The sequence below is a fragment of the Peromyscus leucopus genome, chromosome 8b, assembly GCF_004664715.2.
Source record: "Peromyscus leucopus breed LL Stock chromosome 8b, UCI_PerLeu_2.1, whole genome shotgun sequence".
Taxonomy (NCBI): Eukaryota; Metazoa; Chordata; class Mammalia; order Rodentia; family Cricetidae; genus Peromyscus; species Peromyscus leucopus.
The window spans coordinates 4,918,918-4,939,286 of NC_051086.1; the positions used below are offsets into that span (position 1 = coordinate 4,918,918).

The window sequence follows — 20,369 nt, forward strand, 5'->3', positions numbered from 1 at the left end:
ATTATGTGCACTGTAGATAGATAAAACCACATTTTGATTTTAATTTTTCCCATTTAGAGAATTCTCTACTACATACTCCCATAACAGAAAAAAAAAAATACTCTCTGTGAGTAATACATTCCATAATCTAGTCCCCTCACTATGCAATTTTAGTCCCCAGTCTCACTTTTGTTAATCTGGTTTTTTCCATTTTGAGCTTGGACTACATTGTTCTCTACACATACCATGCCCATTCAAGCATTCACACTTAACAGTTCTTACTGAGTCATATCTATTAAAGCTCATTTAAATGATGATAAGTGCTAGCATTTGTTTATAGTTCATCACATGCCAAACACATCAATAACCTTTACATCCACTAAATCACCCAAAGTGTTATTAACCCCAATTCTACAGAAAAGTACTTCGCTAAGAATACACAGGTAGGAAATGGCATCACAAGATTTGACCTCAGTTGCCGTCAGTATGGCTCAGCAAGTTAAGGGGCTCTCCATGCAAGCCTGGCAACATGAGATTGATTCCCTGAACCCATGTAAAGGTGAATGTAACGAACAGACTAATTGCCCACTGACCTCTACACACACACACACACACACACACACACACACAACACAACACAACACACCATGGCACGGATGCCCACACACAACACACACACACAAGCACAGTAAAAATAATAAGAGATTTGACCTTAGCTCTGTCTGGCTCACTAAATTCATTAGATGATGAGCTATCCTGGTCTTGTACCTTGAATATTTATACCGTGTGTCTTCATTTTTTTTTATTATGTTTACGATTCTTGAGGACAAGAGCATAACTTGTGTATATCACTACAACTAGGACAAGGCTACATTATCAGCTCCTTTCTTTGTGAGTGATTGAATCCAGATCAGGCAGGATGTGGTGTCCAGCATTTGAGTGTCGAGAAATTTTGTTTTGATCCTACTTGATTTTCTGAAATGGGCATTGCTGATTCTTCAGTGTTGTGTTAGCAGCCGGCAGGTTACACCAGCTAGTATTTAGTTTTTAAGAATTGTAACGTAGGGCTGGAGAGGTGGCTCAGAGGTTAAGAGCACTGGCTGTTCTTCCAGAGGTCCTGAGTTCAATTCCCAGCAACCACATGGTGGCTCCCAACCATCAATAATGAGATCTGGTGCCCTCTTCTGTCGTACAGGCATATTGTATACTTAATAAATCTTTAAAGAAAAAAAAAAAAGAATTGTAGCCTAGAAAAAGATTGTTATATTGGCTGACAGTGTTATTCTGGACAAGAAACACGTTGCTTTTTGTCTTTCATTATACATATACTTATATATTTAATTGCTTATATTTAGTGTGCTAAGGAGCAGCCATGATTTTGACTAGAGAGAGTTCGTCCTGCCATCACAGACTGGTACAGAACTTAAAACAAATAGGTAATTGTTACTCAGTGTGATATGTTTCATAAGTGATGTGCAAAGCAGTGGGAACCTGTTGGAATACTCATAGATGTCGGGGAGGATTCCCTGAAGATGGCTGAAGTTTTTTGTGGTGTTGTCACTCACCTGCACAATATAGACATGTAAGAAAGGGTCAGGAGCTGCATGCTGGAGCAGGTGAGACACTGCAGCTTCACACTTTCCACTTTGCCATTCACGGATGCAAATCCTAATGTCCACTCAGTTCATATTGTTTATCAAATTAAGGAGGTTGACAGCAGCTAATGTCCATCTAAGAAGATTAGCTAAAGCAAGTGAATTCTTCCTCCTTCTCTCAATTGACACCAGAAGCATACACTGCTTCTGTTCTGTCACATAGGTGCTAAGTATAATTTAAGGTTGTTTTCCATGCAGTGAATGAAATGGCACCCAATAGAAAGTTTACTTAGAATTTATGGTACTACAATAAGTGTAAGTGAACCTGATAAGTATTTTGTTCTTTTCCTTTGTCACTGAGAATATTAGTATTTATGATCAACTATAGTATAGGGAGTGATCATGATTTCAGCAAACACAAGCATTTCCTATTAAAAAGAAGCAACAAAAAGGGTTAATATACCAGGGTTTCCTTTGTGTGTCTGTGTGTGTACACACACACAGAGAAGTGTAGATGTAGTAGAATATCATTAGTAATGAGAATAATGATTATCTTATAAATAACTTGATGAAATAAACTTCCTCCATTGAACTCTTTAAAAACACTTACCAGGCCAGTAAGATGGCTCAGTGGCTAAAAGAGCTTACCGTGCAAGCCTGATGATGTGAATTTCCAACCTCTGGAAGGTGCCCTCTTCCTCCTCACGTACATTATACCACTTGCACACCTGCTCTCACACATATTACGTGCACATACACAGTAATAAATAAAATTAAAAATTTACAAATCTTCTGCAAGGTCCTAATTATTAATTATAATAATTAGGCTGATTCAAAAGACAGAAAATGGAAAAACAAACTGCTACAGAATATGAACTTTAGTCATCTTGAAGAAGAGATGAAGTGGAACTGAGTTGTTTATGCTTTGAAAATTGAAGGCAGTATTCATCATACATAATTAAACAAAGTTGAAATTTTGTAGGTATAGAACAAAAAAGCCACAGCTATTATAGCTATTACAGGAAATAGAGTGGATTAATAATAAAAAACAGTACATTACCTCATAACCATATTCTTATCATGAGATTAGAGGAGGAAAGCATTAAGCAAATACCCTTATTATTTTAACTCCTGGAATTGGAGATAGATATTCCCAAACTGATTTGTACACAGAAGAGCCGGGGGTGGGGGGATGACTTATTTTTCACAAAATAAAGTTTTAATGGCAGTTTCTGTGGATATGTGAACATAATTCAAGATATATATGTGTGTGTGAGAGAGGACAAAATTGCACTTGATATGAACACTAAGTAACCACATGTCTATCTTTTTATAGATACAGTGTGTGTGAACCAAGTGGGCATTTTGTCTTAAATCCAGTAATCTCACTATTTTAAATTTATTTTAGGTAACTGCTGGGAGCTATAATTTTTAAAAGACTGCATTATCCTAGGAACAAAAATTAGAAAAAGATACCTTCTTGGCTCTCAGTAACTCAGCAAAGTTTAAATTAATCCTAGTTAGAAAGACTTAAATACCTTTGGTGAAAAACAATAATGTTTTTAAGTTAATTTGGATGTGGTTTTAGAAATTCCAAATAGCATGCATGTATGGGTTTTATGGACAGCTTTTACTGCATGTTGTAGACATTTTTGGATCACATTTTTCCTATCAGCTATTTGGTAAAAGTACACAATTTGCTAAGATGGTTAATAGGACACAAATATAGACATTTCATGTGCTGTACCATGTAAATGTAAACCTTTGTAGTTACATGTTTTTGTAGCAAGAGAATTGTTTTAAAAGGCATGTAATTTATTAGCTATCGGTAGCTGCTTTATTGCCTTGCCGCGCTGCAGTAATAAATAAAAGAAAGTGAACTGATTTTACAAATGGCACACAAGGTGCACATTTTGTGGGGGAAAAGTCTTTTTTTAAAGAATTGGCATTAAATCCTTTTTTTGTGATGACAAAGAGGCTAAGAGTGCAAACTGTATTTTCTGTTTATCGAAAACAGTCTTTTTTTCTCCGGGGCATTTTTTCCTATGATCATCAAGGGATTTCAAAAGCAATAAAGTGTGGAATCATTGTTCGACTTGAGCAGTATTAAAACTTAGGTTTTAATTTCAGTGAAGTAATAAGATTTGAACCTGTCTCACATTACAGCACTGTAAGGCATTTAGCAATTGTATTTTAAAGGAGGTTTTTAAAATGCAGCTCACTTGTAAGCTAACTGTCTTTCTATAATTAATAGTTTTTCTTCAGTCTAGGCTGTTGCAATCAGACCAAGAATATCTGAGTTTTTAGTAACACATGGTAATTGTAAGTCTTAACTCCTAATTAGCCTAAATGTCTAATAATTTTCTGTTTGCTTCCAAAACTACTTTTTTAAAAAAGAGTCGTGTTTAAAGCTATAGTGTGTCTTTGGAATTTCAAAAATACGAATGTGTGCAAATACGAATGTGTGCATGTATATTTCTATGAGCTTTTATAACAGAGCAAAATTATATGTTAGTTGATTCATTAATTAAGTATTTTATCCTTCAATATCATTTACTAGTTTTTGGTACCACATGCCCCCCCCCACACACACACACACACACAAATTAAGTGCCAAATAAGGGTCTGTTTGTAAAGCTAAATCCCAAGTAACAGTCTGGATTCTTCCATACATAACATTGAAACTCACAGTTATGTCTCAAAAAATGCTTTAAAATATGAGCATTTCTATTAGATCAGTGCGAGAACATACTTGCTGATAAAAGATTGTATTTACCATTTTGAATTGCTATTGAAAATAATTGCCTCTACAAAAGGAAACATCTGTATGATGGCACATGGTTAAAGCTGCCATCAATTTTTAACATTTGAGGGTTGAGCTATGACCTTTTATGATGACTGTGAACAGTAACTGCCTCCATTAGCCATAAGTTTTGTTTCTTTATTTTAGTAGATGGCCTAGACTGTAAATATTAGAGAATCTAAAATAAATCAACATATTATCCTAAGGATACAAAATGTAAGAGCTATTTGTGGTTGGGAACCTTTGACAGATAGTTTGGATGAAGCAGATGATTGCCTGCCTAGCGTATCTGGTCTCCATTGCTATGCCTGCGGGCAGTTTAGTGCTATGGTTGTATATTGATGTCAGGGTTAGTACTGAGTGGCTAGCAGTGACAGATGTCTATAATTACAGGCAATGCTTCCAGTATTTCTGAAAAGCCAGCCTATGTTGAACAATTATCTTATTTCTGCCTTGCCAAAGAGCATGTTCCAATTGCTAGTATTAGTAGTGGTGGATATAGAGCTTCATCTGCTGCCTTGGGACAAATGTGGGAAAAGCACTTGGTTATAAAACATAAATGCAAAATATTTTTTCAACATTTTAAATTAGTTAAGTTTAGTGTTCCCTAATTTTTATCTTCTCATAATGTTTCTGTTGAAGGAGTCTTGAAATATAAAAACACATTTGGCATACTTATTGGGATTTTGTTTTCCCCTAGGCCTGTGTGGCTCCCCAGTGCCAGTATCCCTTGCTTTACTGAATAGATGTTAAGCAAGTTGGCTTTGAAACAAGTTCTCTGGTGTAGATTGTGTGTTCTGATTGATTGCCATTACAAAATTGGAAATGCATTTCCATGGAAAATTTCTCAATCCCAGTAAGTTTAGTTGGAAACTTAATGACAAAATTATAAAATGATAGAAAATGCTAAACTATCAGGCTTGAGTGGTGGCTCAGTGCTTGAGAGTGCTTGCTGTTGTTGCAGAAAGTCTGGTTCATTGCTCAGAACCCACATGGTGGCTCTCAATTGTCTGTACCTCCACTTCCAGGGGATCCAGTACCCTCTCTGCCTCATGAGATCTTGCATGCAGGTGGTGTCCATAAATTCACACAATCACTGACATGTACAAATAAAAAAATGAATAAAAATATGATAAGTACCTTAGTATACTGGTGGCTTTACATTTGCTAAGAATTGCAATTCTTTTTTGTTTGTTTTGTATTTGTTGGTGGTCATGTTTTTTGAGACAGGTTCTCTCTGTAGCCCTGGATGTCCTGGAACTCACTCTGTAGACCACACTGCCCCACCACTACCCAACACGAATTGTGATTCTTAAATTTTGTTTTAATCTCCTATCCTCAAAGATTTTAGTCTTTTGAACACTTACTGTCATTTCCTATCTCCAAGTTTTTATGACTGCTTCCTTCCATTGCTCCTTCTTGGCCCACTTGGCTGATCATTAGAAATGTTTTCGTTCTTTGTGTTACAAATGTGAGGGTGTTCATTTTATCTGGGTATTAGCATTTATATGCATGGACCATAATGCCACATCTGCCAGGAGGTACAGCCATCCAACACATTTCAAACTTCTTAAAGTTAGGCACTGTGTAGTAACACAGTATTCTTGGTATAGGTTTTAAATTCTGGATTTTTAGTTATTATACAATGAGAAATGCCTAGGAAAAGTTTGATAATATAGATTTGGTTTGGTTTGGGTTTTGGTTTTTCAAGGCAGGGTTTCTCTGTAGCTTTGGAGTCTGTCCTGGAACTCACTCTGTAGACCAGGTTGGTGTCGAACTCACAGAGATCCACCTGTCTCTGCCACCCAAGTGCTGGGATTAAAGGCATGTGCTACCACCGCCCGGTGAGAATATAGTTTGATCTTAAGTCATATTCTAACCTGTACAGTTTCTGGTTGAAACTGAAACACTTGGCTGAAGTATTCATTTTTTTCATGTAGTTTTTTTTTTTTAACTAAATGTGATTGTCATCACTTTACAGAACTAAAATTTCACAAAATCACCCTACTCTAAACCAATACAGTTTGTTTTCTTTTCTGTCACATTGCCTATCTGTAGAGATGGGGTTTAGGCATGATCCATTTCAAAGTGTCCTAACAAAATCAACTTTGTGACTTTCATCCCCATGTTAACCATTTCCCAAGGGAATTTTATTTCTCCAACAACAGATTGAAGCAGTGGTCCTAGCTGGCCAGCAGTGACAAGAAAATCAAACTGGATCCAGATGTTTATATAATCCATCCCAAAACAGGAAGCCTGATTCAGAACCCAGAGTGTGGCATAGAGATCACTATAATCTTATATGTAAGGCCATTCTTACTGTAGTGACTACTCCTTGGGCACCCTCACAAACTTCTTAAGATAATTACAAACTTCTCGTTTTATTTTGGAATCCTTTGTGTGGATGTACTGAAAAAAAAATTGACAATTAGATGCATTCATTGATCTGAATTGGAAAGACTTCAGTAATTTATTGAATGTGGAAATATAAATCATTTACTTGTCTGGTGTGTTGAAATTTATGGTAGAAATAGGAAGTAGAAGGCTACAGTGTCTCATAAAATGAGGATGAGGACTTCAGAACTGAGCACTCAGACCCTTCAGATAGACGTCATGGGCTGGCATTCTGCTTTATTTCCTTCTCCTCCTCATTACTTTTCTTGCCGATCCTACTAATGCCCCATTTTTCGTTAGGTGTTATTCTACCTTTCACCAGGCCCTTCTCCCCTGTAGCCATCCTTGTTTAACTATTCCTAAAACTCTGCACATAGAACTTAGAACATACATCTGTTTTCCAGCATTTGATCCAGATACTCGATCAAGAGCAGTCATTACAGTAAGAATGGATAAGGACTACCTGACATAGAAGATTACAAGGAAAACGGACTATCCTCTCAGCACATGCCAGTAGTAGCCACAGCAGCTTATGCAGATGGGGGTGCTACTGTGTCAGGACTGTCCTGAATACTCTGTATTAATTTACCACTTTAGTCAGTCCTTTCACAGAGTCCAAGAATATTAGGTCCTACATACATCCTCATCCTATAGTTTTTTAAGAAGCCAGGTTTTAAAGGTTAATCAACTTACTTATTATAATCACTTTGTAGTTGGCTGAATCCCACAGGTCTTGAGCTTCAGAACCTATGCCCCAACCAGCCCTCTAGACTCCTACCTGATTAGTGAGTGATATTATTCTTAATTGTTTTAGATTTATTTATGTGTAGGGATGTTTTGCTTGTATGTATATTTGTGCATCCCATGCATGACTGGTGCCCTCAGAGGTCAGAAGAGTGGCTGAGATCCCCCACAACCAGAGTTAGGTGGTTTTTAGCTACCATGTGTCTTGGGAACCAAAACCAGGTCCTCGGCAAAGAACAACAAGTGCTCTTAACCACTGAGCCATCTCTCCAACCTCACTTATTATTATTCATTACATTATTCTTTGTATTCTTATATAGGTGAGGAACAGAGACTGTCAAAGAATAATTTAAAGTTATAGAATTAATTCATTAAATAAAAATGTTTTTGAGTGATTATCTGCAAAGCTAATAAGTAGTGAATTCTCAATCAAAAGCTCATGTGTTACATTGTACATTATTTCTGTTTCCTCCTGGTTGAAATTACCTTAAAAAATATGTAGTCAGCAAATGTTGTCATTGTTGTTTTCTTTTTTTTTTTTAATAACTTTACACAGTTACCATTTTTTTTTTAAGATTTATTTATTATGTATACAGCATGTATGACTGCAGGCCATAAGAGGGCGCCAGATCTCATTACAGATGGCTGTGAGCCACCATGTGGTTGCTGGAAATTGAACTCAGGACCTTTGGAAAAGCAGTCAGTGCTCTTAACCTCTGAGCCATCTCTCCAGCCCCCTGTTGTTTTCTTATTGATGGAAGAGTATATTTCCTGAGCACCTGTGTACTGTCTTGCTCCACCAATCAGGCTCTTGTGTGTTTATGACTAAATTACAAGATAGAAACCTTGGATAGAAACAGGATTTAGGCTGTTGCTGCAAATATTGCCTCCTCTGATTTAAAACCAGATATTAGTATTTCAGGGAGTTGCTTTGAAGATAAAAGTTTTCATCAATTAGGCCAGTGTATGAAAGCAATTGAAAATGGGACAAAGAAACTTCTTAACTATGTGAAAAGAGCTAGCTAGAAATGTAGCTGAGTTCATATAGTACTTGCCTAGCATGATAAAGTCCTAGACTTGATCTCCTGGCACCACATAACACCCGCCATGATAGTATATGTCTATAATCCCAGCACGCTAGAAGTGGAGGCAGAAAGATCTGTTCATGTATACTACATAGCAAGTTCAAGACCAGCTTTGCCCCATGAAACTCCATCTAAAAATAAAAAGAGCATACTTGACACAGTAGAAAACTATGAATGTCACTGACAGTTTTCATTCCTGGATTATTTTTTTCATTCCTTACCATGTTACAGATTCCCTCCCATCCAGAAAGGATAAAGAATTAACTATCTCTTAGAAGGTCAGAAGCTATAGAAGCTGGTTTTGGTTTCCATACAGAGTCTCTCTGTGTAGGTTTGGAGCCAGTCCTGAAACTACTTTGTAGACCAGGCTGGCCTCAAACTCACAGAGATTCACCTAACTCTGCCTCTGCCTCCCAAGTGCTGGGATTAAAGGTGTGCGTCACCACACCCGGCAAAGTTATTTATTTATTTCTGTTTTTATGTATATTGGTGTTTTGCCTGCATGTATGTCTGTGTGAGGGTGTTGGACCCTGGAGTTCCAGACAGTTGTGAACTGCCATGTGGGTGCTGGGAATTGAACCCAGATCCTCTGGAAGAGCAGTCCGTGAGTGCTTTTAACCACTGAGCCATCTCTCCAGCCCATCAGCAATTTCTTTTTTGTTTGTTTGTTTGTTTTGTTGTTTGTTTGTTTGTTTGTTTGTTTTGGTTTTTTGAGACAGAGTTTCTCTATGTAGCTTTTGGAGCCTTTCCTGGAACTCACTCTGTAGCCAGGGCTAGCCTCGAACTCATAGAGATCGACCTGCCTCTGCCTCCCAAGTGCTGGAATTAAAGACATGCGCCACCACCACCACCCAGCCATCAGCAGTTTCTTGAGGCTGTTTTTTAATATAGGAAATGGAACATGGTTTCAGAAAGAGACTCCAGAAAGAAAAGCAGAAATACAATCATGTAAATAAAACAAAAGTGCTAAAAGTAGAGATTGCTTCTAAGTAATTGTCTGACACCCACTACAAGTAGACATGCTTTTATAGAGGGTTGGATAGATGTATGTATACAAGAATTGGACTAAGTGCAGAAAACTCACCATCATTTCCTTTCTTCTACATGACTACACAACTGAGTTTGTTGGTTTAAATGTGGTTTTGGCCATCAATTGATGACTTTGCTACTGACATCATTAGCTCCATGTGTTTGCCTAGTATAACTAAATGCCTCCTGGAAACTGACAGTATTAAATGATTCTCTAAATAGTTCTGCCATCATCATTTATTTGTTTCTTTTTTGGAGCTAGCCTTAAATAATTGGCTTTTGAATTCTTTTTTAATTATTATACAGCAGCAAACCCATTGTAATTCATATAGCCACATTCAGAGTTTGCAAATGACTTCACCATGCCACTAAAGTTTCAGAATGAAAATCAGTGTCACAAGAATATTTTAAGTGACAGCAACAAAGATTCTGAGCCATTTTCTTCCTTAGCTTAGTGCTCTTCTCTTATCTCTTATCTCTTGACATTAGGTGGCAGGTCCATAAACTCTGTGCTTTTTAGGTTGTACGCCCGAAGAATGATGTTTCCAGAGTTCCAGAGAAGGCTTGGAAAATAGTTAAGGTGAGTTGAGCACCTGGTTACGGTGATGGTATCACCGGTCTTCATGCTTGTCTCACCGCAATCCCTGAGATGGACACATGCACCCAGGGATGAGGGCGTGGGTGTGTTGCCTTGACTCCCTTCTTACATCCTATGTAACCCTAGGTATGAGGCATAGAGCCACGTGGTGTTCAGTAGTTAGCTAATTAGTAGGACTAACTAAAGACTAGCTAATGTGAACTCAGTCTAGTTTCTTGATTATAACATTTTTGATCCCTGAGAGGGTAAGTTTACTTACTACATTAAATGGTATCTGTTACTGGACAGTAACTAGCACACACCTGTGCCAAAATATGTTTCTGGCTGACACCTTTAAGAAGCATGCAGAGTAAACAAAATTCTTAGCTTCCTAGTTCCTCACCTCTGCCTTTATCCTCTCACAAACTTTATACAGCAACTTTTTTTGTTTTAAACCTTAATCATACCATCCTGTGCACTTGGTACAAGGCTTTGTTATAACACAAAATTATAAATAAACCCTTAAATATTTGTTCATAATGTTTCCTTCAATCCATTGTCTCAAACTTTCCAGTCAAGCCTTCTTCCTTTGCCATAACCTTGTTTGCATCTTTTTTCAGTGGGTTTGGAAAAATAATACCTAGGACTTTAGCGTGGTATTATCCACAGAAGACTAGTGTAACAGAAGCTTGGCTCCAGACATGGAGTGAGTTGGCAGCCAGCAAGAGCAAAGCTGTGTCAGGACAAATGTCCACTCTTCATCTTCTCTCGTTGGCTTTCAGCTGGTTGCACCACAGGAGTCTCTATGAGCTGTGTATCCTGTGACCAATAACTGGTGCACTCGACCCGGGTCCCTCTTGGCTAGGGACAGCCTGTCGGGAGACATTAGGTTCATGCTGCTGAAGATCCTTAGTCAGTGGCTCCCTGAAGGAAAGTGAGGCAAATAGCCAGATTCTGTTGAACAGGTGGTAGTTAGACCTTAGCTCTGCTTGTGGGGGTGGGAAGGAAAGAGTCTCCAAAATTACCAGTCTTGCTGGTTTTCACACTACCTGTGTACTTCTCTGTCCAATAAATGGTTGTTTAGAAACGTGTCCAGAATTATCTCTGGCAGCATCTGGAGTTCTCTAACTTTTCTACCTTCCTTTAGCAGTCTGGATTTGGGCCCATGTCAGGAATGGAAACCCCACTGGGATGCAAGCAAAAGAGGAAACATGTTCTTAGCCATGCATCAGTGGAGGCCCCTACTGGGAGAGGGGATTATCACAAGCAGCAGGCAGCCCTGCACCCCAGCCTGCCGAGCTCCTGCTCTGCCACAGGATGTGGAGCAAAGGAAATGGGAGGCCAGAGTGGTTGCTCCAAGTTTCTTTACACAATAGGTTATTCAAGCAGATTGGGAATGCTTCTTAAGAGATTTGTTAGGTCCGTGTCCCCTTAACAAGATGGCCACCGCAGATGGTGAGTTCAGATACTGTTTTTACAGTACAAATTGAAGATTCATATTTGACTGAGATTCTGCTGATTTGGGCAAGCATATTGCTCAGCTATTTCTACTTAGTTTCCAACTTAAATTAAATTCTGCCAAAGGATTTTTTTGTCTTAATTTCATTCCTATATTTAGTAATTTTTTTTTACTTTAAATGCTATGGAAAGGTTGGCTAAGATTAATAAAGATCTATTCAACATCACTAAGCTTACATATTTAATATGCAACAATGACGTTTGTACCAATAATTCTCTTGCTATAATGTTAACTTTATTACAGTGTTCCTGTTTTATTGTGCTTCAAATGTCAATGAAAGAACTGTGTCCTTCCTTCCAAATGGTTAAGTAATGAAATGTTGCATTAGTTCGTTCTTCTCTACCTCAGTGTGCTACCAACACCTTCCATTTTTAACAGCATCCTCTCATAGACAGCACTGAACTGACCACAAGACAAAAACAATGAAAATTGCTTGCTTACTCATACATAATGCACAGTTGCATATCCAGGTCCCAAATTCTTTCCTGAGTAACATTAGCACCTTTGTCATAAGGCAACTGTCCTGTGTGGGGCACTGTCTCCATGTGGGTGCTTTTTGAGCCAGATTTTTTCAAGTTACAAGTCAAAGCCTTAACTGACAAGTCACTACAGTAAATTAAGATAGTGCTTTAAAATTCAACTGGAGATGGGTTATGTTACCAATTTTATATTCTTTGATGTAAGTTTGTAAGAATAAGGTGGTTTGAAGAAGGTCTGTCACCTGATGGCAGAAGTCTTTGCTGTTGATTTCCACTGCACTGCCAATTTTATGCATTGAGCCTCTGCACAGTGTGCTAAAGCCTTTGAGAAGTTTAAACATCTATAGAGAGCCTACGGGTATTAACTTGCTGTAATTTTCTGAAAATTCATTATCCAGAAATCTTAATTCATTATAACGGCTCTTATGAAAACCTACAGAACTGGGTTTCTCTTATTCTCATATTTGCATACAATGAGAGATTCGTTGTTTCTAATTTGTTTCATGTGGTGCTTCTGAGTACATCTCACAGAGGGCTGTTATTGAATCTCTGTGACTGTCATTATATCCATCAACCTCTAGGAACTAACATTCTGGGTTTCCCAGTTCTGTAATCTACTTCAGATGTAAGAATTGACATAATTAGCTTCTCACAAGTTATAACCAGAATGCAGCAGATACCTAATGCCAAGTATTGGCTTGGGGGTGGGGGGCAGTTTAAAAATTAGCACAGGATTTACTTTCATTCTTTATTAAATTTACAGCCAAATATTTTGTTGCTATTTTTATGTTAATTCCCTTCTGTTTTATTTGACTCCTTTTAAAAACTGTACATAAGAACATTGAGGAAATGAGAAAAATGAAAAGATAGTTGAAGCTGTCTACCTATAAATGCACAGGCAACATCTGTCATTAGATGAGTTCAGAAGATGGAGAGTACATTGTACCACTGACGCTGTCTGTTCACATACAAACACTCTTTCCTGAAACTGAAAAGAACCTTCTTCATAGTAAAATAACAAGGATTTATTAAGATGATTATTTTAGAAACATGTATTCTCAAACTGTAATGGCACTTTCTGATATTTATTGAAATTCTACATATTTCATGAGCTGTTTTAATGTGTCAGAGTTAAAATGGGTACCTTGTAGCTTCTAAGGCAGCAACTGTTTAGAAGTAGAAAGAGTTGGTATGCAGGAGGCTGTGCCCGTAGAGGTGGTAGAGGCCAGCCTAACCTGCATGAGGCAGTAGGTTCGGTTCCCAGTACCACAAAAAGAAAGGAAAGGAAGAAGAGAGAGTTGATGATTCTGGGTAACTCAAATGTTAAATGGTCTTTAAATACAAAACCCGGAACTAGATATTGGGGTAAATGCTGAATGATCAGAGAGACAAGCCACAGCCACCACCTCTTACCACACCAACTCCTGAGCCTGAAAAAGCCCCAGCCAAAAGGACTTCAGCTAAAAAAGCCTGTAGTTCCTGTCTCCTCACATTTTGTATACCTTTTTCCACCCAGCCAGTGTGCTTGCCAGCACTGGGGTTAAAGGTGTGTGCCACCACTGCCTGGCTTGTTTTCTCCTAGACTGAGTCAATCTCATATAGTCCAGGGTGGCTTTGAACTCAGAGATCCAGACAGATCTCTGCCTCCCGAGTGCTAGGATTTAAAGGTGTGTGCCTCCACTGCCTGGCATGTATATTTAATCTAGTGGCTTATTCTGTTCTCTGATCTTCAGGCAAATTTTACCAGGGTACACAATATATCACCACAGTTCTATGTCATGAAATATTGACATAGTTATTTTACCCCCTTAACAAAGGCAATTTCTATGACTAGAATGTGTTAATTGGTTCAACACATACATAAAGATTTCAGAATTACTAATGAAAATTTCAAAGGTTTATGGTCTTGATGGTTATCTTTATTCTGTTAAAATCTCCATGAAGGGTTTGGATCCCCAAAACTCACATAAAAACAGGCAGGCAGAATAATTCCAGTGTTCCAGAGCAGGAGATAGACAATCCCCAGGACAAGCTGGCTAGCAAAAATGGGCACACTCCAGGTTCAGCAAGAGACCCTTTCTCAATAAATGAAGTAGAGTATGATCAAGGAAGACAAATGATGTCACTTTCCAGTCTCTGCACAATCTTAGTTATGCAATTACGTGCATGCATGCGCACGCGCAGACACACACACACACACACACACACACACACACACAAGTCTCCAAGAGAAATACGTCTTCCCTTTCTGTTACTTTTGATGTGTAAGGCCTTCTTTTGCAAAGAATATTATTAGCTGAGCATTCCAGAGTCTGCTAAGCAGAAAGGCCTATGAAAAGGGATAGTGGGAAATAACTGCCAAGTGCCAAGGTGTTTGATAGAGGATTATCATTCAGTCATCCCTAAAACCTATTAAATAATGTTTGTTATGAATGACTCTTGATTATTATTTTTGTTTTACCAATAAGGAACCAAGATTCAAAGGATTTGAGGAACACCTAGTTAGTGGCTGAGTAAGAATTCAGATCTAGGGCTAGATGGATGGCTCGGTGGTTAGGAGCACTGGCTACTCTTCCAGAGGACCTGGGTTCAGTTCCCGACACCCACAAGGCAGCTCACAGCTGTCTATGGCTCCAGTTCTGAGGTAGAGGGGCAGTCCAACACCCTCACACCGACAAATGTGCACATGAAATAAAAATAAAGTATTTTTTTAAGTGCCTCATCAAAAAAAAAAGAAGAATTCGGATCCAAATGTCTTTGGAACCAAAGCCTATTCTTTCTTTTGCTAAGTTCAAGACCATGTTCTAAGCATTGCTGTGCTATTTGGTTTTTTTTTTTTTTTTACTCTTTACTTTTTGAGGGGCCCACCACCCAGCTCCCAAATAGATACACAGAGGCTTATTCTTACTTATAAATGTCCAGCCTTAGCTTGGCTTGTTTCTTGCCAGCTTTGCTTAACCTATTTACCCCATCTACCTTTTGCCTCTGGGCTTTTTCCTTTTCTTACTTCTGTATATCTTACTTTCACTCTTACTCCGTAGCTGGCTGAGTGACTGGCCCCTTCTTTTCTCATTCCTTGGATCTCTCTTGCTTTTCTTCTATTTATTCTCTGTGCCTACCAGGCCTTCCTATCCTTTCTCTTGCCTTGTTGTTGGCCATTCAGCTCCTTATTGAACCAATCAGGTGTTTTAGACAGGCAAAATATCACAGCTTCACAGAGTTAAACAAGTGTAACATAAAAAAGTAACACATCTTTACATCATTAAAACAAACGTTCCATAGCATAAACAAATGTAACACATCTTAAAATAAAATTCTACAACACTGCTGAACAGACATTTCCCCTCCCCTTGAATTGCACAAGCTTAAATAGTGGGTGAAACTTTTATTCACATGAAAAGCTGACACTACTAGATCATACTTAGTATATGATAAGTATCTATAATAGACTTGAAACATTGGATGCTCCCAAATTTCCAAAGAAGAAAGTTCTTCTTACCTAATCTTGGAGAAAGCTTTCTCCAGGAAATAGTTTTGCTGTTTACAACACAGCTAAAGTTTGCCAGTTCCCACATGCTTAGTGAATGGGGTTTTAAATACAAGATCCTGTTTCAAAAAAATAAAGTGGAATTGGCAAAACTATACATTTGACCATTAAAAAGCATGAGTAAAGTGGTGGGCATAGTGGACATAAAAGATAGTGTTAGCTCTGCTCTCAAGTGGAAAACAGGAGGGCTGAAGCAGGCAAATACTTGTTTTCAGTGTATATGTCCCTGACAGCATAAAACACAAAACCAAAGGCATGACTGTGTGTTCATTGTCATTGTATTATCCAGCCTTGGAAGAGCAACTGGTGACTTGGTCTTTCTCCTTTGGCAGCAGTGGTGGAGTTTTGAAGTAGACTTTCTATGTAATCCTAGTTAGCCTCCAACTCAAAATCTATTTCTTGACAGCTGGGATTAGAGGCATTCACTACTTTGCCTGACCTTAATCTCTTTTTATTTGATATTTACATGTGTCTCATTAGAACCAAATTATCTTACTAGCTTCTGAAATCAAGGTAAGTCTTCTGTGTGCTGAAGGCAGCCTTTTTCTCTTCCAACTCCATTCTTCCTGGAAAGGAATTTTATGATGTGGTTCCTTCTTGCTATCATAAAATGTTTTGGTAAAATTAATTTTTAAAATTATTTTGAAATGATGAAAGTTGCAGAAAGTGTTCAGAACTCTGAATATTGTGTTAGAATTGTTTTCAGTAGAAATCTTTTATTGACTTGTGCTTTGTGATAAATAGCTTTGTAGAAATTCCCCAGTGGGCAAGTTATCTCTTACCTCTTAAATAGTCTGTATCTATCACATTATTAAATTCTAAATGTTAGGGGATATTTTTATATTATCTCCATGTTTTCCAAATGGCACAAGACCTTGAAAAATGTGAAACAGTCTTTTAAAAGAAATGCTGTAATCATACATTGATTTTAAATGACCCTGTCACACGTGAAAACAAATCAGATTGTTGCTCTTAATGAGCTTTTCAATTTACTATTCAGTAGATCAGATAAGTGGATTTAAGAGGTAATGATCCCGCTTAGTACTCAAGCTTGACTGTCAGATCCTGGTAGTGGAGAGCAGTCCCCGAGGACAGAAGCGTTGACACAGCTCTAGACGGGATAATGGGGATCAGAGCTAATGGATGCTAAAAGGAGGAGGACTGTGGGTTAGAGCGCTGCCTGTGCCAGTGTGGACTGTTTGCTCCTGCCTATGATTGCTTCAGAGCTGAGGCTTTGAGAAACTGTTTTGACAGCAGAGCACAACAGACCTGCCTGCCTGCCCAGCAAACTCACAACAGGAAGACTCCTGGCGGGAACCTCAGTTTTCAAAGATACAGTTCAATTGCTAGGTTTTCACCCTGGCATAGTGAAAATAAAAGCTAGGTTAGTTCTCAGTTTTGCCAATTTATAAAGTCTTGGAATGTAAAATTTCCTTTTACAGAAATACAGAGTAGTCATCTTATGTTCAAAACAAGAAAATTAACTAGGAGTTAACAGAAAGGAGGAGGATGTGATGAAAATACACCAAGAATGGGCTGCTTGAGATAAATAACACCATATCCCTTCCAAAAACCCATGTGTCACTCAGCTACATCTTCCAGCAGTGTCCAGTGCATTTATGGCATATTTTCTTTATTTGAAGATGATTGTGAACTCAAGAGGGAAAATGAGAGCTTTGGCCTAGAGTAGAGCTCATTTTTAAATAGCTTCATTCATGTTTTCATCCTTGGTAAGCACTGATGCCTTTAAGATTCCAGTCAAGGTGAAGAACACAGGAGCGCCCCTGCAAGAGTGGTGAGCAGAAAGCACAGAGAGCAGGGACCCGGGGCCACTGTTGTCTGCTTTCACAAATTAGTCTTGCATACAGGAGCGCACTGGATAATCACAGTCAAGTAACAGTCCAGCTGCTCTCTAGAATACTTTTCTCTCTTCTTTTTTGCCCTCAGAATTCAATATATCTTAAAAGGAAGGAAGCATATTTCATTGTTTGATTATTCACATTGTAATCCAGTCTCCATAGGTCCACCCATTGCTTTTTCTATTATATATTAAATACACTTGTCTTAGTTGCTGAGACAAAGAATAAGGTATGATAAGGCATAATATCAGCCCTCAAGGATATTCCAGCATTATAGGAGACCTGGACAACTAAACGCTACGATATGAAAGGACCATGATGGAAGAACAGAGCAGATTCGGGGGAATATACAGGAAAATGCAGCTCACCCTGCCTGGGAGGGCTAACAAGGCCTTTGGGAAGGTGGCTTTTGGATGATGGGATGGGGAAAGGCTGATACTGAGCCAAAGAAATCCTACGGATTACTCAGATCTTCAGTGCTTAGGCTTGAGAGAAATGGTGGAAAATGGGGAGTACTGGGGTCCAAGGTATGAAAGAGTTGAACACCAAAAGTCATTTATGTCAGATTTTCAAGGGGACTGATTTGAATCTTCCTGGCTGTGATATGTAAATTCTACATACTGCTCTTCCTTTGAGCTTTCTTTGTGGTTATAGCATTCTGATTGAGACCATTGTGATAACTAAGATTTTTAGGCTCTTTCTCTCCTGCCACAAGTATCTTAGGACCCTTAGTGATCATAGCAGCCTTTGCATAATCGTTGGAATACTGTCCTGGGGACTCTGTAGTCAACAGAAGAGACAATGGAGAATTGAGTAGTAGTTTTCTTTTCTCCCTCTCTGCCCTCCCTCTCCTTCCCACCATTCTGCTCCTTTCCTACTCTCTCCCTCTACAGCCACCCCTTCCTTTTCTCCCTGTACACTTGTCAGGGAGAACTGCTAGCCTGTGGAAGAGGCTTCCAGACTAGAACTCAGGTTGAAAATCTGTAACACAAGGTTCTGATTAGTATAATCTTCAAAACTCAAATACAGTACTTCTGCACTCCTCTCCTGTGTGACCCCTTTAACTCTGAATGATTTGTCTTATTGTGACCTGTGGCAGTATATAAGCTAGTGTGTAAATAAAGCTAAGTTGCCATACTTAGTAAATAAACAGATTACAGAAGGTGAGACCACATAATCACTGGTGATAAAATGACAGAAGAGAGATCCCATGCAGCTGGTGTCTGGCAGGGACAACCTGGAATCCCATCAGAGCATAGTGGCTGTAGAGGTGTTAACTACTCTCAGCTTTGCCAGGCTACCAGGGAATGTTCCATTGGCTGCTGGTGGTATTTTTCCACTCGAAGTGGGATTGTGTGTTCAAAAGCACAGTGTGCCTGAGTTTGAGACAGAAATGTCATACCCAAACTCTGCAACCAGCTCGGCCCACTTAGAAGCTCTGTGGATTCTCATGTGCTGATGTTCAGTCCTACAGTCAACAGTAAGACCTGTCTCTGTGTCTCTCTAAGCTAGAGAGTATTACAGGGGGTGTTTATAGCTGATATACAGTCTCATGGTTTTCTAAAAATACTTTTATAATCACCTTGCATTATCTTGAATTTTATTGATACTTTGCTGAAATCTAGAATAGGTAGAAAGTTTAGATTCTTTTTGAACATTGTTTTTCAGTCTTTTGCATGCCTATTCCCACCTTCAAGAAAAAAGGTGGCTCCCTACTTTGAGGACAAAGTATGTGGTGTGATCGGTGAAGAATGAGTGTGGGTCTGTTTGTGTAAGTATATACACATCCCAAAGGAGAAGTGCTTCCTGTGTGGAAAGTTAATACAGTCTAGGGTGGTAATGTTTTAATTTCATTAGCTCTGTGTTCGCTCCCTGTTTTCAGTGTGGATGCAGCAGATCTTTAAATTTTAGACTTGTTAACTTGAGTAGTCTTTTGAAATTGCCTATGAATGATGAAGCTTTTAACACTTTTTTGCAGGTGTACGCCCGTATGTCGGAAGTCTTAGGAATAACAGATGACAACCATATTTTAGAAACATTCATGACAAAAATGTGAGTGTCTGTTTTGGTTTTTAATTTTCTTCTGTTGTTTTGAGTCACATATCATCTTACTGTATTTGAATCTCTTAACAATACTAATTTCTAAACAAATTTTGGCATTAAATTTTAGTGTGTACATTGTTCTTCATTGAAGCTTACTTCAAATACTTAAAACTCACAATCTGAAGGTCATTATCATTTGTCAGGAAGTCCACGTGGTTATAGTGAACAATATCAGAACATTGTCCTAAAAAGATTTACAGATATTGACTCTATAGTTCAGTTGGGCAGAATTTTGTTTTTAACTTAAAACTAAAAACAAAACACCCTACCTCAAAGACCAATGACCAAAGACCAATTGCAAACTATAGTTATAATCACCTGAAAATAGAATATCCATTGGCTCCAGCAGAGATGTGTTTATAGAGCTGAATGGTTTGTCCTCACAAACACACTGTTACATGTTGAACCAACATTGGTGTGCTTCCAATTGCATACTGTGTGTCTCATAGATCACACTGTCTTGCTTGCAGGACAAAGCTGGGTCAACACCAGGACCATAAGTCAGTTTTGGAGCCGCCAGATGATGATTCATTTGGGGCAAGAACTGGTTCACCTTCATTTGACTTCCTTTGTGATAATAATTCCTCTTTTCATTCTGTTTGGCTTGATTCTAAATTTAATGTTTCTCCTCTGAAACACTTAACATTATAGGCTGA

The 20,369-nt window shown here is 38.4% G+C and overlaps 1 protein-coding gene across 2 annotated transcripts in view; it reads left to right on the top strand.

Annotated features, from left to right (window-relative positions):
* Ranbp17 (RAN binding protein 17) overlaps window positions 1-20,369 on the top strand; it is a 341,764-nt gene that overhangs the window by 202,423 nt on the left and 118,972 nt on the right. For both annotated transcript variants that reach the window (XM_037200543.1, XM_037200544.1), the window contains one exon: window positions 19,589-19,662. In XM_037200543.1, coding sequence (XP_037056438.1) covers window positions 19,589-19,662 — 74 coding nt within the window. The remainder of the gene's footprint in view (window positions 1-19,588; window positions 19,663-20,369) is intronic.